The sequence below is a fragment of the Lytechinus pictus genome, chromosome 16 (assembly GCF_037042905.1).
Source record: "Lytechinus pictus isolate F3 Inbred chromosome 16, Lp3.0, whole genome shotgun sequence".
In the NCBI taxonomy this organism is placed as follows: domain Eukaryota; kingdom Metazoa; phylum Echinodermata; class Echinoidea; order Temnopleuroida; family Toxopneustidae; genus Lytechinus; species Lytechinus pictus.
Genome location: NC_087260.1, coordinates 8,485,905 through 8,512,813, shown reverse-complemented (window position 1 = coordinate 8,512,813; position 26,909 = coordinate 8,485,905). Strand labels below are relative to the sequence as shown.

General features: G+C 39.3%; 2 protein-coding genes across 9 annotated transcripts in view; one reads left to right on the top strand and one right to left on the bottom strand.

Moving 5' to 3' along the window:
* The window catches only part of LOC129278891 (ankyrin repeat and MYND domain-containing protein 1-like), a 31,925-nt gene extending 13,523 nt beyond the window's left edge, over nt 1–18,402 (bottom strand). For 2 of the 8 annotated variants that reach the window (XM_064110918.1, XM_064110923.1), the window contains exons 1-12: nt 18,312–18,400; nt 12,756–13,104; nt 11,471–11,617; nt 10,542–11,088; nt 9,789–9,958; nt 8,922–9,392; nt 8,368–8,585; nt 6,917–7,088; nt 6,070–6,204; nt 4,526–4,678; nt 3,965–4,072; nt 544–675 (exon numbers count right to left, since the gene is read on the bottom strand). In XM_064110918.1, coding sequence (XP_063966988.1) covers nt 544–675; nt 3,965–4,072; nt 4,526–4,678; nt 6,070–6,204; nt 6,917–7,088; nt 8,368–8,585; nt 8,922–9,392; nt 9,789–9,958; nt 10,542–11,088; nt 11,471–11,617; nt 12,756–13,055 — 2,553 coding nt within the window. In that variant the 5' untranslated portion in view covers nt 13,056–13,104; nt 18,312–18,400. Of the gene's footprint in view, nt 1–543; nt 676–3,964; nt 4,073–4,525; nt 4,679–6,069; nt 6,205–6,916; nt 7,089–8,367; nt 8,586–8,921; nt 9,393–9,788; nt 9,959–10,541; nt 11,089–11,470; nt 11,618–12,755; nt 13,105–18,307 lie in introns of all 8 variants that reach the window. The other 6 variants (XM_064110919.1, XM_064110922.1, XM_064110921.1 and 3 more) reach the window with 4 other exon arrangements.
* Nucleotides 18,403–18,488: 86 nt separating this feature from the next.
* On the top strand, nt 18,489–25,967 carry LOC129278503 (band 7 protein AGAP004871-like). Its single transcript, XM_064111315.1, has one exon. The coding sequence runs from the start codon at nt 19,143–19,145 to the stop codon at nt 20,037–20,039; it is 897 nt and encodes a 298-aa protein (XP_063967385.1). The 5' UTR covers nt 18,489–19,142; the 3' UTR covers nt 20,040–25,967.
* The last annotated feature ends 942 nt before the right edge of the window (nt 25,968–26,909 follow it).

The window sequence follows — 26,909 nt, the reverse complement described above, 5'->3', positions numbered from 1 at the left end:
CCCAGATGCCATTGAAGTCAGAATGGTACAAGAGCTGCAGTAAATATGGTAAAATTCAATGGATCTTGTTTTTCAACGAAATTCGAAGTGTAAAGTTTTTTTTCTGACTCGCACTTTAGAGTGGATCAACTATTCTATCCATGATACCCCACATCAATCTAGTTTACCTTGCATGCTGAAAACGGAGATGAAATGATACCAGTTACCTTCGTTTATCATGAAACAAAAGTGTGTAGAATCATTCCAATAAATAATCTTTATAAACCCAATGTCAATGGGTGATTTCAAGTACGGTGTTGACCTTTTGGTGTTAGGTCAATTTTTACACGATTATAACACCAAACGTAAAATAAAGATGGTCCCGAAAAGTCACTGACTAGTATTTGAGATGTAAATGTGATCTGGATCAGTTTTACAAACTCTGAATAAGTTTTGGAGCTAGGGGGAGCAATCCAAATTTCAACATCAAAATCACCCAATGGCATGCCATCGTGCTTGCCTACAGGAATAGTCCATTATGACAAAGGGGTGTTCCATACATACCAATGCTATTCTCTGCTGAGGGGTTCTTCTATATTCAAACTGTGTGTTAGCCGCTACACACAAAGCACTTCCTATACTCTGACCCAGTGGTAGACTGGTATTGGCTTTACAGCTTAGCAACTCATCAATTGCCTAAAAAGAAAGACAGACATCACTGAGTTCTTATATCCCTTTTCAAAAAATGCTGGTCCAGAAGCGCTGTGGTGCATGCGGAGCATGGCGAGGCAGTACTGACTCTTGCATTGTACAGAGAGAGCCGTGTGTTGGAATCCCACCATGGCCTAGTGTCCTTTGGCAAGGGGTCAATCCATACTTCGCCACTCTCCACCCAGGTGTCAAAATAGGATGTGAAAACCTACACACCTAGCTATGGAATCTTACAACTCTGGTAGGAATGCCCACCAGGGAGTTGAGACCACTGGCGGATCCAGGGGGGGGGGCACAGCCTGCCCGTGCCCCCCCCCCTTTTGAGAAGCAAAATTAAAATTTGTAATGTAAAAATGCTGTTGAAACAGAAGTGTGCCCCCCCCCCTTTTTTTTGCTTGTCAAATTTTTTCTGGGACGAAATATCCTTAATTTTGCAGAGCTGCCGACATTGGAAAGATAGAATCCAGTAGATTTCGCGGAGGTATGATTTTGTGAGAGAGCGGCGGAACGTTGTCCCACGGATGGGAGCTTTGGGTAGCAAAACACATTAAGAAACAACATTTGATAGTAACTGACAGCTGTCTAAACCATCAAAAAAAATTCTGATAGATTAAATGCACATTAGAGAGAATTCATGAATTGTCATTGACTAAATATACACTTCAGGCAATACAGTAGATTTTTTAAATAATTCATAAAAGAACGCATTCAACATGAAAATACCTTTAATTGGCCAGAGGGGGAATGGGCTGCAGTACAGTAGTGGTAAACATGGTAAATACTAAAAGAGCTTTATATGTGGACTGTTTAAAGTCTCTGAGGGATTCCTGTGAAAATTGTCACACAGTCCCATTCCGCTTGAAAATTATCTTTAAACTTCGAAAAGTATTTTGTCGTCTTGGTCTTGGATGACTCCATCTTCATGATCTCCATGGTCAATGACGATGCGATTGTAGTGTGGATGAATCGGGACGTGGCGTGCTTCGCACAGCTCAGCCAGCCAGCGCCAGGCTAGCTCACTCACGAAAGAGAAAATGTTCGAATCCGATCAACCCAAGTGAAAATAGGCGAAAAATCTCCACTTTGCTTCTGAAGTTCTGGTTCTTCAGGATTGTCAATAAAATATTCCTGAAACTGAAAGTCAGGGTGTAAAAGTAATTCACTTGTTAATCCCATTGTTGATCCACAGTTTCAGCTCGAATAAAGCGCACACAAGCTTACGAAAAATGCCTCGCAGTGCTCGTGAACGAACTTCCCTTCTCGTAGCTTCCTGGCGCAGCACGGCCGGCTGGAGCCGCGCCGGGGCGCATCGGGGGCCATGTGCATGGAGTACCGCTGAAGTGTTTTCATCACACACATTGTAGAACCCGGAAATAAAATGGCTTGTTAGACTACTTCACCAGTAAAATTATCTTCATTTGCATTAGAAATCAATGTACGATTATACAAAAACTGGTAAAAGTTACTGGGTAAAATGAAAATGTGATAACACGTGGGTGTTAAGGAGTTGAACATGCTAGACTCGTAAAACAGTCGTTTGTATGAATTTTACAATTTAACAGCTAAAAATCCTGATAATCCGGGAGATTTTGGCATGGGGTCGGGAGAACGGGGGATTGGATCGCAATCCAGTATTCTCCCGCAGGATCCGGGAGACTTGGAAGCTCTGATTTTGGGTTAAAAACGTTTTTTTTTTTTGCTTGTCAAATTTTTCCTCGGAAAAATGTGCCCCCCCCCCTCTTTTGGAAAACCCTGGATCCGCCCCTAGTTGAGACAGTGAATATATTGTGTGCAGGCATGCCACGACCAAGTGACAGGGGAAATAACATGAAATGCTTGGAGGAAAAAGTTCTGATGTTTTGAGCACAATATAAAACAGAAACATTATTATCATGCATATTACATTCTGACATTAAGACTTTTTTTTCGATTAATAACACTTCTGCCAAATTAGATCAATATTATAATTAATATTTATAAAAAATCGTGTACTTGTGTACCAAAAATAATGCAACGGGGGAAGGGAAGGAGCAAAACATGTAACCCCCTCCCCCTTCCCCCTCAACACAGACCCACCCACCCAATCCTCCAACGTGGTACACAGGTTAAGATTTGTGTGATGGGCATATGACAGGCAATTTCTTTTTTTTACTATTATTTTCAGGGGCTACTTTTTATAGTCTACTGCCTAAATAAATTGGATAAGGTTTAAAGTGACCTTTCATTAACAATTTATGGGGAAATCAAGGCTAATCTCAGAAAAAAGAAGGGATTCAAGTCTTTCACTCGGCTGCATGCCTGGGGGTGTTATGTAATAGACGCCAGCATGTCTGGGAGGTCTATAGGAGAGCAATAGTTAGTAGACTAACCAACCAGAAGTAAACTGCATGTCTTCACTTTGAAATGTGTAACTTCACAGAGGTTATCGATTTTGGTTTACAATCAAGAGACCTGCTATGAGTCTAGAAATTGGGATTGTTGGAAACTGGAACTGCGATGATCCGAAGTATATAACCATCACGAGTTCGGTCAAATTCGTGCTGTCCGAATTTTTATCGCATTAGTCTGACGGGCGCTCATGACGGACGGATTATATTATGCAAGTCAACTGGCCTTTTGCAAATTTCGTATTTATTCAATTTCCCCATGATTTGTCAGTTGCTGGGCCCTTTAACATTACAATGAATGCATTTTTTGAGGACTCTGTTCAGCATTTCGGGGGCAAAATCGCCCTCCAGCTCCTCAGTAATTTTTCCCCTGCGATATGTAAGTCCCTGTCACATCGTTCCATGCAAGCCTGGCGTTTGACCCGTGGGTAACTATATGTGCTATCCGCACTGACAGTATCTCACACACAGTTGACCGCAGAAGCGCATGCAAATCAGGGGCCCGTCTTACAAAGAGTTACGATTGATCCAATCAATCATAACTCTATGGAAATCCACCAACGTCACAAATTTTGCTACAGGAAATTTGCACAATGTCCTTTGTAAACAAAGAGAAGCACAGTGAATTTTTAAGAAAACAATTAATGCATGAATATACATCATAGCTAAAAAATATTTTGAACAAATATGCATAATACTTCTTGACGTTGCTGGCCGTCCATAGTTGCGATTGATCGGATCAATCGCAACTATTTGTAAGTTGGGGCCCTGATTTGCACATAAAAAAGTATTGAACATGCTCACAGGCAATCACCCGCAAGGCTTGCGCGTAAAAATGTGACAGGGCCTATACCCACTAATAAGAGAATTGAGAAATCAAGTCTTACCAGATCATTGCCACTAGCGATAGCCAACGAAAGAGGCGATTGTCCTTTGCATAACACATTGGGATTGGCCCCATGCTCTAACAGAAGATGAACCACTTGACGAGCAAGCTGAGAGAGAAAAAAATAAAGTAGATAGATTCTCAACTGCACACAGTCTAGATTTATACCTTGGCAATTCTAAGAACAAGAATTTATTATCAATCATTCATATAATTTATTTATTTATTACTTGATTCATTTACTTTCTATTTATCAATTAATTCATCCAGCCTGTCCTTCTGTTTATCCATTCATTCAATCATCCATTCATGTAAACATTAACTTTCTTCCTTTTCACAAATTTCTGAATGTTTTCTCCATAAATTAACTAAATTCAATCTTGATACATTGATAGTACAATTAAATGAAATAGGAATAGAGTGAGACAACAAAAGAATAGAATTTAGCAAAAATGTAGAAATATCTCACAATCTACTTCACATATTTTTCCAACCTTTATTTTCACTTTTTCTCTTTTTGGGGCCCCTATGGATGCTTTGTGCGAACAGTGATATCATTTACCTCATAATCGTCATCCCTATCGCAGGCAATATGAAGAGGAGTACGACCACCCTGGTGATCACCGGCTTCCTCAAGCTCTAGGAGATAGGCAAAGACACTGTCATCAAGACCAGGCTTTAACTTTACATCAGGATCCAGTGGGGACAGATCTTCCTGAAATGATAATAAATACAGGTAAAATAATAAGACATACACTGTACATATCAAAGCACTTAAAGGTTTATCATTATCCCAGTCATTGGATTTAATCAGTCATTCCCGCACATAATGTATGCACATCCTCCACTCCCTGGGGCGTATTCCAGCCAGTTGCCGGTGAGGCGCACACAGTACTGGTCATATTACAATGACTTTCATCCTACTGGGTACCCATTTAGCATCTGGGTGGAGAGTGGCAAAGTGTTGAATGACACCTTGCCGAAGATGCTAGGCCGCGGTGGGATTCAACCACACGACCCTCTGATTACAAGGCGAGAGTCGGAACCACTGCACCATGGCTCTTCTGAAAAATAGGCCTAATGCATCATGTGGGTGCGTCGTGGTCTAGTGGTTCTGACTCTCGCCTTTGAAACAGAGGGTCATGGGTTCGAATCATAGCCATGGCGTGCTTTCCTTCAGCAAGAAATTTATCCGCACTGTGCTGCACTCGACCCAGGTGAGGTGAATGGGTACCCGGCAGGAGTAATTCCTTGTATGCACTGAGCGCCGGTGATGGTAGCTCGAGCTAAAGCCGGGGTAATAATAGCAGTGCTTTGTATCCTCTGGCAAAAAGCGCTTTATAAATCCAGCTATTATTATCATCCTCAAGCTGCCTCAAGCTGCATGCAAGCTAAAATGCGCACTGCTCTTGCAGATAAAAAAAAAATCCATTGAAACTTGTGTATATCTCACCCTGGTTTTTACAAAATGATTGAAAAAAAAACAAGTTACCTGAAATTACATTGATCTAATAACCATATTTGTGTACGTTTTATGAAATAGAGACATACAGAGATGATTTTTTGTTTTTTACAAAAAACATATTTTTTAAAGAAAAAACATACTGCCGTATTTTGGTTGCAAAAACGTACTAAATACCGCTAAAACGTACTGGTTGGCAGGTCTGCAACTGTAAGGATATTGCTGTAAGTTAGTAATGCTGGGGTGACAAGAGCACCATCTCTAACTGCAGGTTATCATTTTTGAGGAGATGATCTATCAAACAATATACCCACCAAACATAAGAGGGTGTTTCACATACAGTTAAGAGTTACTTTAGATACCAAACGTGGTATCTAACGCAAGTAAGCGATTGTTCCTCATATCATGATCTGACCAATGCGATGATGCAGGTTTCGTCACGTTTAAATCTTTATGGAACCCCCCCCCCCCCCGATTTCAATTTAAAATAATAAATATCAAGCCTCCATACCACGTCAAAGAGATGAGTATCTGATTGGATATAGTATAGTGTTATAGCCAATCTCTTGTAACATTAACTTTGTCTGAAACACTAGGTCATAGGCAGCATTGCAATCTCCTTTCAAAATTTGAGTTTGACTTACAGGATATTCATGAAGATCTTTATCCAGAGCTCTTGTGTTGGGTCTAGCTCCAGATCCGAGTAGGAGCTTCGTGATTTCAACGCCTTCTATGCCTCGGATTGCACTGGCTATGTGTAGAGGTGTAAGGCCTTCTTTCTGTTCAGAGGAAAAACAAGGTTGCCACCCAATCATTATAATGCTATGTGATGGGTTGGAACAGAATCTGATCAAATGACCACACAAATAAGTATTTATGAATAAAAATATTTGCTGAATGATTCTGGTAGAAAACGTGTAATCGCTAAGAATTGATCAAAACAAACATGGCATATCAACCGTATGTCAGGTTTTTCCCCCAAGCAACAAAAATACACTGCCTCACATGTGCTTATCGGTGTTAGTGATCTTCTGTGTGAAAGTTTTCAGCTTCGATGTCTAGATTTCACAGAATTAGGTTTATATAAATAAACCAGGGGCCCGTTTTATAAAACTTGTTACAATAACAAATTTGCAATAACAGTTAAAAGCTAGCAAAATCCTTCCATTTGATTGGCTGATGGTAAATTTGTTATAGAAATTTTGTATTTGTTATTATAACAAGTCTTTATGAAAGAGAACCCAGATCTACAGTACATCTAAGATGAAATGGGGACAAATAACATTGCTTTTAAAGACTGTCTGATTAAAACCGTGTTTGCTGAGACTGCATTTGTTTACCTACATGTAGCCCCACATTGGCGGCGGAGCAGAGGATTATCTTTTGTGTTTGGGGGGGGGGGGGGACGCAACAATTCGCGTCCCCCCCAAACACAAAAGATAATCCTCTGTTCCGCCGCCAATGTAGCCCCAGACAGACAGACAGACATACCTCAGGGGAAAGCCTAGCTTCTGTAGAAGCCTTCTTTTGCAGTAGAATAGAGACTGCATCGACATCCGCTGCCTTGATGGCAAAGAAGAGAACGGGCATAGGGACAGAGGAGGCATTGGGATCGGCACCTCGCTTCAATAGCAATCGGATTGTAGCCTCCATCTTGGAATGTCTAGGACAAAAAGGGGCGGGCAAAATATTAATTTTTCTTTTATTTTAAAAAGGCTAATTCGCACAACTGACTACCTAAATCTGCAACATTGGATTTCAGCTTTAACATTGCAGCGAATGGGGATCTTTGGCAATCCTTTTTTTATTTTACAGGGCTCTTTTGAGCATCTCGAGCGAAATCACCCCGAGCCCCATGTCATTTTTTTTTCCTTGGAAAGGTGTTTGGGATTTGATTAAGTAGGCGGTTGTAGATCATGTCTTTATCTAGGATCATGTATACATTAAAAAAAAACATGTTAGCCTTTTAAAGATAAATTCTAGTACTGGTAACAATGGAAAATAAAATGTCTACAGAAATGAACAAAACTTGCACAATATTATAAAACTAGAAAGTCAAAAGGGGCCTAAGCTTTCGATCCTAGCAGAATCTTCGTCGGAGGCAAAATGAAAAACATATATAAAGTGGAACAAGCATATTAGAAAACTTATTAATAAATGATGTTCCATTCCAAACAAATTTTTCAGGAAAATGCATAATTACAGAGTAATGAGAAACTGAAGATCAGAAAAATTACAGAAAAATGCCCATTCTTCTATCGTGTGGCCCCACATGTTGTTTCCTGTTGTACTAGCTACACCAGGAAATGCATGTGGGTAATGAAATTAATATAATTTCAAGCAAGCCTTAATTATTTTAATTGATCGGCCTTGTGTGAGCCAAATTTCATGAGAACGTATACGCTTTCTATACAAATAGCGAATAGGCATGAGTGCGATGTTGCGAGATTTCGCATGAGGTGAGGTGAATAGAGTGTATCTTTCTTTCACCGAATGCGAAATCTCGCACCATTGCATGAATATGAATATCGCTATTTGAGTTGTACAACGCCTCGGAGTTTAGAGAAAATATTTTTAAAAAGGAAGAGTTTTTCCCTGCAGTAATCAATGAAAAGGGAGCAAAAATATTGAAAGCGAAAAGCAAAATCCCCGAAAATCCCACAAGCGCACGTGATCTCGGGCAGCACTGCGCATTTAGCCAGCAGGCTATACGCATATTTCACCTTCAATTTTTACTGAGCGCGATGAATTGAATTGTATTGTGACGTAACCTCCTAAAGCAGTGCAACGGTACATTTTGGATGGTACATTGTGTGTGCAACGGTACGAATGTTTGACATTCAATCCCCCATTTGCTCGCGTACAACAAGCTAAGTAGGCGTTGTACAATGGCGTATGATGAACACTTTAGGATTGGATTTTGACTGTATAAGGTTACTCACTCTGCTATATCAATAGCTCTCTTCCTTGCATCATCTAAATACTCCTCCTCCCTTGAGATGCCTCGGCTGACTATCCTAGGATTCTTACTCATCGAGGTAGCGGTCCTCTCAATCATGTCCTCTGTTACCTTCACACCAAAACCTTTCAGACTTTGGTCCGTCTCAAAGTCATTGACCGAGGTGATGATTGACGATGATCCATGGAGGGAACCAAGCTGCTATGAAGAAAAAGCAAAGTTTGGTATTAGAATACCCGGTAATGACAATAGTAATACTATGCAACATTCATTTTAGGCATGGTATCGCACAAGTACTTGCAATGTTAATTAATCAAGTTTGAAGAGCAGTCTTTTGTGATGAATTTTTGATTTTCAAACAGTTTTAATACACCTGGGTGGAGATTGGCAAGTGTAGATAAATGCCTGTAGGACACAGTGGCCATGGTAGGATTTGAACCCAGGACCTTGAGGTTCTGGAGACTTATCCACGGAGCCAAAACACCTCTATAACACCTCATACATTCTGCACGCTCTACGGACTATTCAAGCACGTACCTTTTGACTCAGAAGACTGCCAGCTTTCTTGAGGCTGCGCCGCTCTTCCACCGACTCCTTGTCAGGGTCCCACTCCGGGATGAATCCATCTCCCTCTTCCAGTTCGTCTCCGACTTCTTTCTCGGGGCTCTCGATGTCGAAGAAATCCCGATCTGCGTTGTTCCCATCTACCTTGCCTCCGTTATGCACCGATCCTGACTCCGCTCTTGCTTCTTGAGGCTTCTGCCCGGCTTTCGGGGCATTGTCCTGGACACCAGATTCATCAGGACTTTCCATGTGGATCTTCACCTGGATGCGCTCCTCGCCTGGAGGGACGGGAAGGTAGCGTTCCGCGATGTTGTACTTGAAGGAGGAGATCGGGTAGAAGAGGACGTGGCAAGCGGCAAGAGCGGAGAGGCCTTCATCGTTCAGTTTGTTGACATCGGCCCCGTTGTCAAGGAGACAGTCGATAACATCTCTGTGCATATGAACCTGAAAGTAAGTTATACACGTATGTAGAAGTAATCCCTCAAAATGATGTGAGCACAGGAGTTGGTAGATTGGCTTAGCCAGAATAATATAGGAGTGCCTTTAGCATCTAACAATGTGGATATGTGCACTATACAAATACCTTATACTTAGCACTTAAAGGATACATGAATCCCATTTAGAATTACGTTTCATTTGTACACATGTACTTTACATGAAATATAGAATATCATGTTGCTTTGCTAGAAAAAAAATCATATTAATGAATATTACAAATGAATATTTGTTTTAATTTTCATTTCACAGTTGCAACTGTGATTTCCCTGGGGGGGGGGGGGGTAGATCAGATTGACCCCCTCCAGTTAACTAATGGTGAAAAAATTTATCAAGTTAACTTACCGCAGCTCCAATGAGACTGACATGGCCATTCCTATCAGCCACATTGACATTGACAGCGCCCTTAGATAGTAGAGAATGGACGGTATCATAGTCTCCTTTAGCTGCCGCTTCAATAAGTTCCTCGGACATCTCTTCGATAGGACCCTTCTTCGTGAAGATACCTCGGTCACCTAACAGGGTAAAGGATTCACTGGTCATCATTATAATCATCATCATCATCATCATCATCATCATCACCATCATCATCACCATCATCATCACCGTCAACTCATTTTCTTAGTGAAGATACCTCGGTCCCCTAACAAGATAAAGGATTCACTAGTGAGATTTTGTGAGAAAGTCTAGCAATCCATTCTTCTTCGTCTTCTTCTCTGAGTACGGACACCATTCTGGTGTAAGTACTGAATCATAGTAAGAACTATTGAGGTTTGCAGGTGCAATACACCAGGGTAAACCTAATAAAATCACAGATGAATATATCTTAGAGATTTCTGTGAAAGGGGAGGTGGAATTATCCCCAAGCAGCGCCCTTTTGCCCTCTCCCAAACCCCTTGTCATTTTCCTCACATGCTTTATACACAGCCGTGTGCCAATGTGCGAAGATTTACTTGCCAAATGCTGGTGGACGCCCTTCCCCATGAGCGAAATTGAGTGTTCCAAAAAATCCCTGAAGTGTCCAGTCTTCCCCTTTTAGCGTGCTTGTTCTAACCTATGAGATCGCATAAACACAACCTAAAGAACAAACTGACTTACCATGAATAAGAGCATCAACTGGAAACGTGACAACATTCTCTCTGTTCCTATGCTTCAGCGCATGCAGTTGCATCTCAATCAAGGAAGGCGTGTTATTAAGAGCTGTCAGGTTACTCTCCGACTCCTTGCAATCGTCACCGAAGAACGCCTCATCATACTCTTCCCTGTCATACGTCAGCGTTTTCAAATCTACACTCTCTCCCGTGCTCGACTGAAAGATGTCAAAGGTCGTCTGGAAATTAACGCTTGAGAGTTTCTCCATCATGGCTTGTAACGACTCCTCTGTTTGTCCGTTTGAATTTGAATCGTTGGAAGTGACGTTGAGGGTACTGTTTAGAGTTGGGTTCCGGGGATCAGTGACCTTAAGGTTCAAGACGTGTTCTGCTGGGTTGTATTCAAAGTCGGTGTGCTCAGCCATTGTAAAGGCACCCTCTATAGGGCTGCAGAGTTTAACAAGTCGTTCTTTTCGCCATAGTCCAATGTCATGTGTTCCATCGGGGTACGAAAAAAGGCCCGGCCCTTCCCTCTCGTCATTGATGTACAAACCCTAGGAATAATGTTACAAATGAGTGATCAACAAAGAAAATTAAGAATCAGCACTTTACAGTACTTACATGTCATTATGCCTGAAAAGTCCACAATAGCTAAAGGAGTTTTAATGAAACTCTTAAAAACAGTTGTTTTTATATAAAAAGAGAAAAAATCAAAGAAACAAATCAATGAAAGTTTGAGGAAGACTGAATGAATAATAAGACAATTATGAGCACTTGATTATTGAGATTAATATGCTGCATACACATGTGCATGTAGATTCCCTCTGGCAATGCAACAAAGATTTGTTATGTCCATTACATGCAGAACAACTTCTCTTCCTAATAAGGAGAACTTTAACTGTGAGAAAATGGTAGAAGTTACTCAATATCACTTACCTGAAATTCATTGCCATTGCTGAATTTGAAGATACCATAGCCTTCCTTCTTGTTCTTGTAGAAAGTACCGACAAAGCATGACTTATCGGGCCATGTGTATGTCCCCTGTCCGTGACGATGGTCTTTAAAGTACGATCCCTTGAAACTCTTTACAGGCAAAGGGGTGCAAAGATTTCAAAGATTTGATGCGAGATATTTGAAACAAAAAAAATGAAGGCCTTACTATTAAAAACATTTCAAAATTGTCTTCTAAATGTTTCATCTACATGTAGTTCTCTACGTCCAGTATACCACACTTAACGGAGAGCCTTTTTTTTATAATAATAATAATATAGGGTATTTATATTGCGCACATATCCACCTTGTTAGGTGCTCAGGGTGCTCCTATATTACCCGGCTAAGCTAGGCGTTCATAGCGCACACAGCTTTTTAAGGAATTACTTCCTACCGGTACCCATTTACCTCACCTGGGTGTTGAGTGCAGCACAGTGTGGATCAGTTTCTTGCTGAAGGAATTACGCCATGGCTGGGATTTGAACCCACGACCCTCTGTTTCAAAGTCCGAAGACTAATCCACTGGGCCACAACGCTCCACACCCCCCTCCCCCTTTTAAGGGGGAGGGGGGTGCTTGTTGGGAAGTGAATTTCTTGGGAATAGCTATCAGACCATGATTATGGTAGTGCTGATAAAAAAGGTTGAGACAGATTTAAATATACATGTGTACATGCTGTCCCTCCATTTTAAGTTAGGGGGCCAATCCAACAGTGACATGACATTTGCTCCAGTCTCACTATCTCAGAGGGCACAGGGTTAGAGTTTAGGATTGTCATAAAGATTTTATGGTTCAGAAAAATGAGAAGATAAGGATTAGGGTTTATTTAGTTAGGTTTTAGGTTTTGCTTAACAATAACATGCAGAATTTCCATTGGAGCAATTCTCGCCGGAGCAACTGACATGGAACCAATCCAACTGCCCATTAGAAAAATAAAAAAAGTTGGTCACAGATTGTTCTGAACCTGTGGGAAAAGTAAAACAAATGAGTTTTGTTTATGTTTTTAGAGAATGGCTCAATATTGATAAAATATGGAAAAAAAATTGGAGAATGACTGAATAATTGCCCTCCCCAAATGATTGTACGTATAATACTGTCATTATAATCAATATCAAAGGGGAAGTTCCCATGGGCGAAAAGTTGGTTTTGATATAAGCATAAAAGGGGGTGAACTTGTCAATGAAAATAAACATATTTGAAAACTTCCTTCCAGTACAATTCAATCAGCTTACCTCTCCATCTCGCCAAATGTGCTCTCCTTCTCCATGCCTTGTGTCCCTGACGAATTCCCCAGTGAACTTTGCTCCGTCAGACCACACCTGCTCGCCTTTTCCGTGCCTATCATTATCCACGTACTCTCCTTTATATCGGTCTCCATTCGGCCACACAAAGACACCATACCCCATGCGTTTGCGCCCGTCTAACTGACCGGAGAATGTGGCGCCACTCTTGTAGTCCATGTGATTGTTGTCTATTTCCTTCTTGGCCGATTTCAGCCGCGGGAAGGCATAGAACTCCAACTTGGACGGCATTCTTGCTTAGGGGTTTATAGTTGTATCCATGAACTATATGATTTATATTCTGTAAAGAAAATGGTATCGATAAGATTTTCCGGGTGAGCAAAGCTGTCCAAAATGGACAAAATTGGTGGTTTTGTAGTGGCTTTGTGTTTCATCTATACTAAAGCCTTGTTAACTTCCAATGTATTGTGCAACATAAATGGCGAATTCCCATTCGTGCTATGTATTTGGTAAAACATTTCGCATTCTGTAAAACTAGAAGAGACATTGTGGTAAAATCTACACCTATTAAACCCTTAGTATAAAGCATGCTTATCAGCTAAATTTCAATTGCAACTGCATGCATATAAAGGTACTACATGTTTAAAGCCCAGTTTGTGGTTGGTACAGTAAAGTGAAGAGTTAACTTAGACTTCGTTAGAGCCTACACTGTACCTCAAGTGATGGTTCGTGTAGGCTCCACTCCACTACACTACACCTACCTGAACCATCAAGCCAGGTACCTTGTTCTGACACTCCGAGTGACAAAGGTATCACTTTGTGTCATCAAATCATAAAACTCATTCAACAATATGACCTTTTTTTTAATACAAATGATCAAAAAGTAATCTTCTTACATTTCTCCCTAATTTCACTCTTGTCCATGCGTCTATCAGTCTCAAAATTGGTGATTTAGAGCCAGTAGCAATTTCCTCACACGTATTCATTCACTGCTGATTTCAAAACATCGCAAACGCGATATCATTTATACGCTTGTTTGTTTACATTGTAAGCTTGTATTGCTGGTTGCATTCTAGGCGCTCAGCATTTTTTTTCTTGTTGCCCTTTTATCATCTTGTCAAAAGATGGCGTACTTCACCTATAAGTTGTTACATGAGGTGCAACCTGTTAAGTTTTTGCACAATTTCCTATTATACGCTGACGACTTGAATCAAGACCATTATTCACATTTCGATTGTTGTTTGTGTGATTTCAACCGCAGTATGAAAGGATCTTCGGAGCAGCTTGGCCAAGATTTGGAGATAAGCGTTAATAATTTATTTTTAAAACAATTTAGACATTATCACGGTAATTCATAGATTGAAAGTGATCGACTCAATGATATGAGAAGATTTTGGCATGTTTTATCACCCCAAATTCATGTGAGGCAGAGAAAATTAAATATCCATAGTCAAAACACAAACGCTGTGCGAGGTTAGTACAGCATACTCACCTCGCATGTGTGTGATTGCGCGTTCTTCTAATTTTGCGCACGGTCAAATATCTCTATAAATATTATATACCATAATTAATATCTTGAAAAACTGATATCACCAACAGAAAAAGCGACTTATAATTACTCAGCAGGGGCCACGGAATGGTTTTCAAAATGGGGGGGAAGCGGGCTGAGCCAAAAGTGTGGGAGGGGGGCTGACCATGCAAAAAATCACAATCATATGGTAATTTTTACGTTTTTGTACAGTTTTATAATTATAATAATAATTTATAATTATCTATAATCAAAATTCAAATGTTATTATTTGTTAAATAATAATTTGTATCTTAAGATAAATTGTTCTTCAAAATGGCATTTTGTAACATCGCTCACCGAAGCTACGTCATAACGAATGGGTTCAAGGGTCAAGCCTATTTGTGGTATTTACGAATGGATCGAGACCGGTCTGGTAAAGAAACCTCTCATTTTTCAAATTTATACTAACAGATTTTTTGTACCTTCATACGCATTAGCCTATGAAGGTGTCTAGATAAATAAAATCCAACAAATTTATGTGATTTCTAGCTCTAAAGATGGATTTCCTAGGGAAATCCATCTGTGTTTACATGTCTCGCTTAGGCATGTACATGTACATGTATGGGGAGTGTTTCAAGGCTCCGTGATGTAAAAGTATAGGCCTAGATCTATGTAAAAATATTTTAAAATATCATCACGGAGTCCTCAAGGCTAGGGTTAACAAAGTCAAAGCTAAATCCCCCGATGGGGCTCATCGATTTTTGTCTTTATTTCATAAAATTAAAAATATATAAAAAGAACTGGACCAAAAAAAGATTAAAATTCCATTTGGCCTGCACCAAAATGGGAAAAATAAACTTAAAATTCACTCATTAAAAGAACAGTGACTTATAGTCACGTATTGTATTACCAGACACTATCATGATTCCGGACGCGCATATTACTGCGTACGAAAACAATTTTGTACCGTAAGACTTGCGCAATTCAATTTCACAGAGCAATACATGTAACAAGATTGTAAAAACAAGGCGAAAAAATCCAACTTTTACCTTATTTATCTCTAAAATGACAGAAAATGCTTAAAATATCATATAACGTAGTTTTGCATTAACAATTGACATATTTTCTGATAAAAAAATGGGCCTGATTTGCCAAATTTCAATCTCGCCTTTGATCGAATGATGAAGTGTGGTGTATTGTGGGTGATCGTCGACGGCTAGTTCTAAAGGTATCCGTGCGCAAGGTTTACAGTGATAAAATCCGTCGATCGACAGCGCATCAATAGAACCTGATGAGCGTCACGATATGAACGAGCATAATATTGGAAAGTGCCATGGAACATGCAGCTAAGAAGTCAAAATAAAATTAGTTATCAAACACGTACGAATTTATTACCAACATCTGCTCAGATTCGATATGAAATAAACAAACAAAAGCTAAGAATTATGCATGATATGATGTATGAAGAAAAAATCACACAAATTCTTTCTTACATCATTTTAATGAAGAATATCTTTACCCGTCCGGTGCGCGTCCGGAATCATGATGTAATTTGTCACGCATGAAAATATCTGTTTTTCGTGGAGGGGTATGAGACAAGTGCGATGCAAAGAAAACGGTTGGTAAATATGTAATAATTTGGTAAGAGTTCCATAAGCACCCCCCACTAAAATTGAAAATAAAAACATGGAGAAGGTTCAGAAAATATATCTAGCCCTAATATAGAACATTTATGATGGGGAGTGGAAATACATACCAAAATATGGCCTTATTCCGTCAAATTTGGAGAAGGATCTAGTGCGTGTTTTTGTTCATAGACATCGGTTTATTTAGTCAGTAAAGGGTCTGTGTGTCAAGACTAGTCAAACTATCGGCTGATAATCGTTTAAATACCTCTTCCGGTATCAGCGCTTCTTGCTAGCAAATAGCATAGCGGGAAAGGTCTTGACTGCAGATAAATCGAGGTGAGTTCGAGTCCCAACTAAGCCTAAGCCTAAGGTAAGCAACAATAATAAATGATAGAAAAATCTGAAGTGAATGAATCGGAAGTCTCAACAATCTTTTGATATTTTTGGTGGGGGGTGCATATGGAACTCTTTCCAATAATTTTATCATAATATTCATAATTTTCATATTTTGAATAGCAAGTGCAAAATTTTCTTGATTTAGTTTCCTCTAGTTGTCATTTTTAAAGCACTGAATAAAGTGGTGTCCGGTAACAGGATACACTGCCACTGCACTGGCATACTTGGTCTTCGGCTGTCGCACAACTCCCACTTCCCTGGCCTTTAATTTTTATCCAAACTTAATTTTATAAAAATTATAGCCTACATGTACATAGATCATCTAACGTCTAACAAAAAATAAAAAAACTGACGCTAGCGTTGTGTTAGCGTGCCTCACTGCTGTGTTCAGTGCGGGTGTGAATGCAGTTGGAAAACACTCCGTCCATCGGAAACGACGGAAAGGACGCGAATGTTGGTCCTGTGTATAGGAGAGTCTTCTTCTTCTTCTGTGTTGAATTCCTCCGTTCACCGGAGAACTGCAAGCCTTTAGTTGCAGTACAGCATGGTAAAAATAATGAGCTATTAGTCACTGTTTGCAGCCGCTTGATCAACAAGGCGCTGTCTTGAGAAATGTATATCAAACACAAATTGAAGAGTAACAGGATGAAAGTCAGGAAACTGATACGAGACATTGCCAATGACACCAAGGAGGATAAGTCTGGTTCTTGCAACATGAAGATAGGAGTCTGTATTTGAAAAGCTTGAGAGCACTTTAATGGCATCCTCTTGAAAATGATTCAGAAGATTATTTCTAAGATGGGTATAGGCTATGCATTCACTAACAAAGTGAAAGACAGTTTCCGCAGGTGCATGGCAAGCAGGACAACTTGGGTCGGAAACTAGTCTGGAGATCTTGCACAGTCGACTTTGGGTGAGATAGGTGCTGGTAAGAAGCTGAGCTTTCATATTGATGGCTATCCGGAGATGTGCAGGGTGAATGACGGACGGGAATACATGATAGGGAAGCACCAAGTCAATATCATGGAACAGAAGAAGGGACGACTTAAGGGAGGTTTCTTCGGAGAGGGATGCAAGGACTTTACTTTCCACTGCATTTGTTACTCTCTTCTTCCATGTCAGATACGAGCAACCTTGCTGCAGGAGATCCGGTAGAGATGGAAGATTGTACTTCTCTAGAAGAACCTTGAGGACTTTAATGGTAGGAATAGTAGGCTCCTGGCAGACAACACTCGAAAAGATCCTGTGCTCAATTCTATCCTGAGGTAGAGAGATAATCTTTCCCAAAAGACGCAGATGTAGGAGATTAATTGAGTCAGATAGAAGGGGAATCCCTGTAAGCAAAGGAACAGCCTCCTGTGCAGTTGTCCTTGGAAGACCAAGTAGCTTTTTGAAAAGGTGGCTCTGCATCACATCCAAGGCCCTCTTATCTCTATCCGGTAGGTTAAGAGCCTCAGTTCCGTACAACATTCTGGGCGTACAGAATGTTTTCCACAGTGAGGAAACAATGACAGGGGACAAACCACTCCGGTAAGCACCAGTACCTGTCAAGCTGTACAGGGCCTTATTACCCTTTTCTTTTGAAAGATCTCATGGGCGCGATTCAGTTTATTAGAGGAGCGCAAGACACCAAGGTGAGGATGGCAGGCCTGAACAGGAATGATGTCTGAAACCTATGCACGCTAAAACCAATACACTATTCGTCAAAGAGACCGAAGCTTTCGGTCTAGATTCTAGACATGATGAGCCGAGTCGACTTCGGCTGGCGTACCCCGTTGCTAACTGACAACGGACACAACGGACCGAGAATACACTCCACGCCCACAGTGTCGGACTAGCTGATATCCAACAACCGCTAAACGTTCGTACACAGTTGTGTCACGGTTGCGCGAGCCATTCATATAAAAGCTTAGCCTTACACTTGATTTTACATTAGATTTATACATAATCATTGCAAGAGAGAATCCTAACCGTCAACAATTTATTATCGTTCGAATAAATTCACTTACTCACTTATTTACAGGTTTTTTTTATCTTCTGACCCCAACAACAAGTTTAATTCCTGGCTCTCGACTTGGTAATATTGAGAAACGATTCCAAAGCTGACAGCAGGGTATCTGTTTATATTTACGTTATATAAAAGTCCATTTCCTCCAATTAAATAGTAAAAAAGGTGAAATTATACTATAAGTCCTTTATATTAGCGTAACAATAATAATGATGAAATATGCATACATGAAAATAATTAATGATCCCATCAGTATCAAATTTTTTCCCCCTACAAATATAATGGAACGGTCATTTTCAGTGAACGCTATCTACATGCACGACGAATGGTATGGATGAGGAAATTTATGCATAAAGCTCACCAGCTCAGCTAGCTCGCTGGCCTGGCGTATAAAACGTTCCACAGTCATTCAAAGAAAAGCCTCTGACTGGTTTGACGGTTCGACCTCATCATTTTAGCATCTCATATCGCCTCAGTTTGAGATAATAAATATACACACAGTTTGTGTCTCGGGAATATACATTATCTAAAAAAAAATTGGATCTATAATCTGAATTGTTAGATTTGAAGACGATCGACGGCATCTCAAAAGGAAATGTGGATGGATGTTGGCCCAATCCGTTGTGCACTGATATGAGTGGCATCCATTACGTCATTATACGCCCCTTGTACTGTGTGTGTGGTGGATTGAGCGCGGGAGGAGAGTTGTTATTGATGTTATCCGTGCAATCAATCATTCATACCCGCTTGCGTAGACTGTCGAGCTAATCAGACGCTCTTTAAGGATTCTTCATCATATCTGATACTGGTTCCGTTGAACTATTGCACATTCATTAATGAGCAACAATAGACAGAAGAACGACTTGGAAGTTGGGTTGATGATGGCGGACACAGGTAATGCTAACCATCGGGCCAATAACGACGGCCAGGTGGAAGTCATTGGTGCAAACGCTTCAGAGGAAGGTATGGGCTGCTGTGGATTTCTGCTCACCATTCTCTCTTGGCTCATAGTCATATGCACCTTGCCTTTTTCACTCTTCATCTGCATAAAAGTGGTCCAGGAGTATGAGAGAGCTGTCATTTTCAGGCTTGGGCGCCTCTTGTCCGGTGGTGCCAAAGGCCCGGGTCTATTCTTCATCCTGCCCTGCATCGAGGATTACACCAAAGTCGACCTCCGGACCATCTCCTTTGACGTCCCCCCTCAGGAGATCCTCACCAAGGATTCTTTGACCATTTCTGTGGATGCGGTGGTGTTCTTCCGCGTCCAGAATGCAACCATCAGCATCGCCAATGTGGAAGATGCCAACAAGTCTACCAGGCTTCTGGCTCAGACGACCCTCCGGAATGTCCTGGGCACCAAGAACCTGGCAGAGATCCTGTCCGACCGGGAGGGTATCAGCCAGTACATGCAGTCCAACCTTGATGAGGACACCGATCCTTGGGGAATTAAAGTGGAACGAGTAGAGATCAAGGATGTCCGTCTGCCTGTCCAGCTCCAGAGAGCCATGGCTGCGGAGGCCGAAGCCTCCAGGGAGGCTAGGGCAAAGGTCATTGCTGCAGAGGGAGAGCAGAATGCTTCCAGGGCTCTCAAGGAAGCTGCTGACACCCTGGCCGAATCTCCTGCAGCTTTGCAGCTAAGATATCTTCAAACCCTCAACACAATCTCTGCAGAGAAGAACTCTACTATCATCTTCCCACTCCCGATTGATCTCCTCAACAGCTGGGTGAAATAGCCGTGAATTCCTTATTATCCAGGAATCTTGTGAGCATCTGTGACTATCATTTTCTGGTACCTTTACTTTTGTAAATAGACCCAATCGTTTACGATTCCTTCGAAACCTTTTAAAAATGACTTGAGAAAAATAATGGAGGAGCAGCCACAAGTAAATTATTTCAATACAATCTTTCACTCCAACCTTAATAATTTTTGATAAATTCTCCTTTATAATATATATTTTCTTTGAAGTATTTCAAAAGTCTTTCTTTTCCTTTTCCTGTTTTTTTTAAACATGACGGCCTTGCAATTTGATAGTTCATTAAATGATTTAACCCTCTCTTTCCTTCTAATTGCCTCAACTAAATCCATTCTCGTGTAAGCTTGTATACGCCATGCATAGTGCTTCAGGTGTTCATCAATATATACATATCATTGTTAAAACAGAAATATGATTATGTTATCTTTAATCTCTAGAAATGATTTTTATACCTGTATTGGTCATGCACTTCTTCGTGTTTAACGACGTATACACATTTATTTTCTGTGTAATTGATAAATTGTTCTGCATGTATAAGCCAAGAACATTTTGAAATAAAATATTTTGCCTCTTCATGAAAGCGCTTCTCATATTCTTCACTTAGCTGACGCCTTTGTCTAATAAACGATTATCCAAACATATCCGGGCACATTATTTTATACGAAAACTTGAAGGATTGAAAGAATGTAACTTTTCTACGCTGTAAATGCATTTCATTACAAAAGTATGTTGCTATATGGATACTGAATGTTCATTATTGTGAACTCAGTGACGAAATGTTCAGTTATTCATCTTTATATCAAAAGTATGAAATATATTCTCTTCACTGTACATTAACATTTGCACAGAAATTATTAAAGTTAAGTATTTAGCATGTTCATGTACAATTTTTCAAAAAAATATATATTTCACATTCAGAGTGAGACAATAATGATAATTTTGCACGCATGCATGCTCTCGTTATCATCCTTTTACAAAAGGGGGAAGCAGCCCCATCTGATATGCCAAAGTTTTCGGAACGAGTTGGTAGCTTTTTACCCACCCTAGCTCGCCTTGGACGGCGAAATACTCGGGGGGGGGGGGGCACTCGGATTTGGAAAGGGAAGGGCCGCATATACCACTCCTGCCATTATACATGAGTGTCCCCACCCCGGGCGGGGAAGGGGCTTAAGTTAACCCACTCCCTGCTTTATAGAAATATACTGTATAGTGTATATGTATATATAAAAATATGTTCTGTTATATTTCATTGTATTGTATGTTTTAAAGATGACATTTCCATTTATTTCATTAAATTTCTTGCCGATTTAGATTTACGTGTTAAATCTATGCAAAAAAAAAGAAAATAATTAGACTCACTAGTTTGACATTTCATTTTTATCACTCGCCTGGCTCGCCCGCAAGATATAAGGATTAAGGCATGCACCAAGACTTGGCCGTTACCGATTTTTTTGTGTCATTATAAACCACTGGTCATAACACACTTTATAGTGTAGTTACAGTGAACCAAAATAAATTTATTTCTTACAGAATGTATAAGTTGAGTAAAAAGTATGATTTATACGTAGATAGTAAAAAAAAAAAAAATTATATCTGGACAGTTTGTTTTCTCCGGACAAGACTGTAATCTCGAGAACTTGCGGTCAGTATTTCACTATTCGATTGAAAATTATATTAGACAATAGTACAATGGACATTAGTAGTCATAATTATGTTTGCTATTTAATGCATAACTGTTGAGAAAGTCCGGAGGAATAGATGATGCATGTTTTATACATGTATCTGCTTCGGTGTCCGGACATCCTACCTACTTTATACAGATTGTTTTACTCGCCAAGTTTGGCTAGTTTCCATGAAATTTCACATTTGTATAAATCAACTATTTTTAGAGAATTGGATATAGATTCGAATGACTTAAAACATAATTATGAGGAGATATAAAAAGTACATGATTATCCGATTTGATAGAATTTGTATATACGTAAAATTGTTTGTAATGTAATGTGTCAATTTTCGCATTTATAATGTTTATTGAAGATGTGATATTTTGGTTACCTTGTACGTGTACTTTTAGTGTTTACCAAGTTAAATTTGCTATTTTGATTATATTTATGTCATATACACTCGTAAAAGTAATTGCTTATAAGAACTAATGCGTTGGTGAATGACGTGCCCGACCACAAAATGGTAAAAAAAATTGGTGAATATATTCTAAAATTTTGATTTATTTTGACCACTAATTTTGGCGAGACTCATTCACCGGCGTATTGGTTGGATTAAGCACGAATGTGAACTAAATTGGGTATTGACTTTTCTGTATGGTTTTATGTAAACATTTGAATGGATGTTTCGACATGTTCGTAGTAATTTTGTTTGAATGTAGGCCTGAAGGGCGCATAATTTCAAGTGACTAACGGTCGATGAATTAAATTCAAACCTTGTATATATTATATTCCAATAATATTAATCATATCTCTTCCTAATATTTATTGGACTGGATTTAAAAGCACTCTATCAGAGGCAGCGGAAAGGAAGGGGGGTAGGTTGAAGTCCCCCACCCCCTTTCGGTTCTGCGACATATTGTATTTATAAAGAATGACGTGACCAACTTTTTAGGGGGGAATTTACGGTAGACCTAATTTATTTTCTTTTTGCCTTTTTTACAAGGTGTTCTCTTCTATAGGCCTATATAATTTTTACAACCCTGTGCACATTTCATTTAGAATACTAAGGTTGGGTGATGGAGACAAAAATAATGACAATCACTAAGATAAGAATAGCCAAACATCATTAATAGGCAATCTTTTAATACAAAGAAAATAACAAGTAAAATTTTATTGCACACTTTATATTATTGTATAATCGTGATTTTTTTTTATTCAAGATAAAACTCATGTTGACAAATATACCTGGTCCATTGTTCTATTCTGAACGCATGGCAGGTCAATCACAAACCTGCAATTTATTAATATTTAAAGGGAAGTTCACCCTGACGAAAAGTACGTTACTTGTAAAAATACCAGAAAGCCCAACATATTGGTGAGGTTTTGAGGGAAGTTATTTGAATTTCAAGAGTCTGATTTGTGACGTCATACACGAGCAGCTGCCCATTATGTTATGTAATAAAATGCATAAATTTCATTTTTTCAATGGTCCTTGATGGCTAAAAAAAATCTTAACATTCAAATACAGTTGGAATGGCAATTTTGGAATGAAGTCAAGAGAGGTTGTACCCATACAATTGAGACAAAAAGCCAGTATAGGCCTAGAGATATTTCATGTTTCGTCAAGTATCAATCATCAACTTTTCTGCTTTATACATGTCCATTAATAGGAATCAGAAACCACTACATCTTAAGTAGATGTTGACACATTAAACAGACGTGTATTATACACGAGTAAAAACATGCACGGTAAAACACTGTTTTTAATTTTTTATCCAACGCTTTTTACTATATGAACCTTACAGTAGTTGTTTAAACGGTTTAAACAAGCGTTTAAAAATCTTGAACAACAAAGTTTATGTTTTTATATCCATTTCTTAATTAAGCATGCATGGTTGTTTGAATTGTTAACTACTGTATGGTTCATATAGTTAAGAGCATTGTATAACATTTCAAACAGCGTTTATTTTTCTCTGTGAAGCGATTGAGTAAATATGAGAAATGCATAATGTGTAAAATGATTTTGTTTTTGGCAAATATGGCACGATGCTACTCAACAAACATTATGGCCCGTATTCTGAAGTCGGGTTTAACTTACATTCAGGTTTAAAGTTGTGGTTTAAGTATGGATATAGCCAATTCTTACATAAATCACTAATAGTAGAGATTTTATATTTCATCTCATTTGGCTCTCAAATCATTCATGATTGTCTAGAAATTATAAATAGATGATTGTCTTCACCATCGAAGAATCAGGAAAGCGCACAGTAAATATGAGAAACATACAACTTATTAAAAATTTTGACACTTTTGGCTTCCCATAATTCTAGCACAGAGTTAGACCATGGTCTTAGTTAAACCTGACTTCAGAATACGGGCCTATAACGGTACCTTCATTAGGTCGACATGATACGATTTTACTCAACCAACCCTATCGAAAAAATAACACAGTGCCCCACAGTGTGTGCCACAGTTTGTTCACAGTGTGGAACACAATGTGAAATCACCTTCACACTGTTCGGCAGTGTGAATTACAAATTCACATAGTAGACTATGTTAACACGCACATTGTCGAGGTGTCCACAGTGTGAAAATATCTTCACACTGTGGAATATGAGCATATTTTAACAGTGTGAATAATATTGTCCCCTAGTACGTCCACTATATGTGAACACACTGATTGCGCTATGTGTTCTTTTCAGCAGGGAAAATGTAGTGCGTTAGGTGACTGTAAGATATTTTGAAGACTGAATATGTTCTTATATATTAAATATTGTTCGTTAAAATGAAATGGCTCGGGACTCTGATAGTGTTAGGCCTACTACAAATGAAGCAAACACCTATCTACAAACCTTGTTTTGCATTGTCATAATTCATCAACTAAATATCACTTTCAATAACTCAGGTATATAGGGGGCCTATATACACGTGATAATTCGGATGCATTTTGCATTAGGCGATGACGCCTTTGGAATACAGATCTCGTAAAACATCTGGATAAAATGACATGGATACTGTTGTTTACATGAAATCGGTGAATGTGTGTAGAATGTACGTCGCATCGCACAACACACAGCATCAGTTATCATTCCACACAAAAGGCAACTGTTCGCGATGCGTGCTTTATTCCCGCTGCCGCGCTGAGCTGACTAAAATGACTTTATCATGGTGTATATACCGAGTGTGTTGAAGGAAAGCCAGTATGATACGAATGACCATTGTAAATCCTGGAGTAGTAAACGATGCATTTCTGAGTATTAACACTCGTCTATTTAACGAAGACAATACATACACCCTAAATTTCAAGGTTTGAAAAAAATTAATCCAGATTGGCTGTGAATATAAGCCAGTCGAAAATGTGATTGATTTTAAATCCTATGGATACACTTCTAAATCTCAAAAGACTTTGAATTCAATCTTTTATCTTTACATACAAATCCTCAAGGACTTATCTAAATATAATTTTCAGCCTCACTATTTACAGCCGATCTGAATGCATTAAAAATCATTGAAATTAAGAGTTTATAGTCCTCATTGAATTATGTACAAACAAACATTGTCAGGACTTTTTGGTTTTGATTAATTAGGGGTTTTTCACATTCTATTAAAAGAGTAGTTCATGCAGTAAAAAGCATGTACTGTATATATATATATATATATATATATAACAGTCTATTGTATAGGCCCTATATTATAATTTCATCCCGAAAGACCCGGTGGAAGCTACACTGTAGTGTAAGGGTGATCAGGGGCGATAAATGGGAAAATAATTATGATTATTTTAAGAAGCCGTGTACAAACCAACACGCGCATTGCGTGATATATTTTCCTTTACCATAATGATCATTCTGAATATAGTTGGAACTCGTGGAACCAATAGCTTAGCACGGGAGCTTGCCTCAAACCTCTAATCAAAGGTCATGTCCACCCAAGAAAGAAGTGGATTTTAACCATTGGGAAAATAAAACAAGCATAACGCTCAAAATTTCAAAGATATGGCACACAAATATAACAACCTATATTGTCATTTTATCAATCTGTATATTTCATGTCTTTTGATCTGTAGGCCTACTCATATTGTGTTAATGCTGTGCTTAAATGTTTTTTTCTGTAGGCCATACGCTAAATGTAACGTATTATATATCTAATTTATTTTTAGGAATTATTGTTTATCTTGTTTATACTGGATCTCAAATAATTTCTCAGTAAATGCGTCTGTTTTACATGATGGGAAACGTAATAATTGAGTATTTTAGTTGTTGTTTTTTGTGGTGTGCAAGTGTCGGACTTTCGTCGAGTATAGCAAGCGTACGAAAATATTGTTAGCAATGTGCCACATTCCCTGGGAAAATATTAAAGCAGTTTCCACTCCAGTTCATGGAAAATGATCTGGTTTTAAGGACGGCGGGTGCCTTGGTATAGGCCTATGTATCAAAACTGATCATAAATCAATTACTGTTCTGGCCTTTTTTTCATTCTCAGTTTGCCCTTTCCTGCATAGTATGCACAGATAAAACGGGTATAGTATTTAGTATAGTATCCACACAGCCTGGATGCAATCGCCATGCAGCCTTCGTCGCCAAATAAATGTAAATATTGTGTTGATGCTGCATGTATGCCGAGATGAAGCCAAGTCAAGATGTCATCCAGCCATGCATAAATGGAAGCCTGCATCCACGTATATACCCCCACACGCTGATTAGATGCATTTCGAGGGCTAATTTTCAATCAGACCATTCTCTCAAGCACGCGTGCTCCTAATAACTAGTCTGTCATCACAAACCCATTTTGGTCGGCCTGGCGGGAAAACATGGGTGTTTTGGTATTTCCTTCCCATAATCCATTGCGTTATCCCATCTCTCGCGCGTTGGCTTTGGGGTTTCATTGTGACACTGTTGTGATGGAAAGCGTGAGGTATTTACGTCTCGGGCGTGATGTGAGATTCGGGGAAGGCTTCTGCTGATTGATGGAGTCTGAATTGGAGACTATAACTTGTGTACTGTAAAATAATGATTGAAAGGGCAACATGGGTATAAAGTCTGGGACAATGTACGTGCCCCATGGGCATTTATATAGAAAACTGATGAAAATGGCCATACTTTCTTCACGAAGACATATCTAGGGCAGCACTGACATGCATGTAAATGTAATTACGAATAACAAAACATGTTGTGGTCTGTATAAC

Coding starts and splice junctions, on each gene's coding strand:
- LOC129278503 (XM_064111315.1), top strand. CDS start 19,143: ATGAGCAACAATAGACAGAAGAACGACTTGGAAGTTGGGTTGATGATG.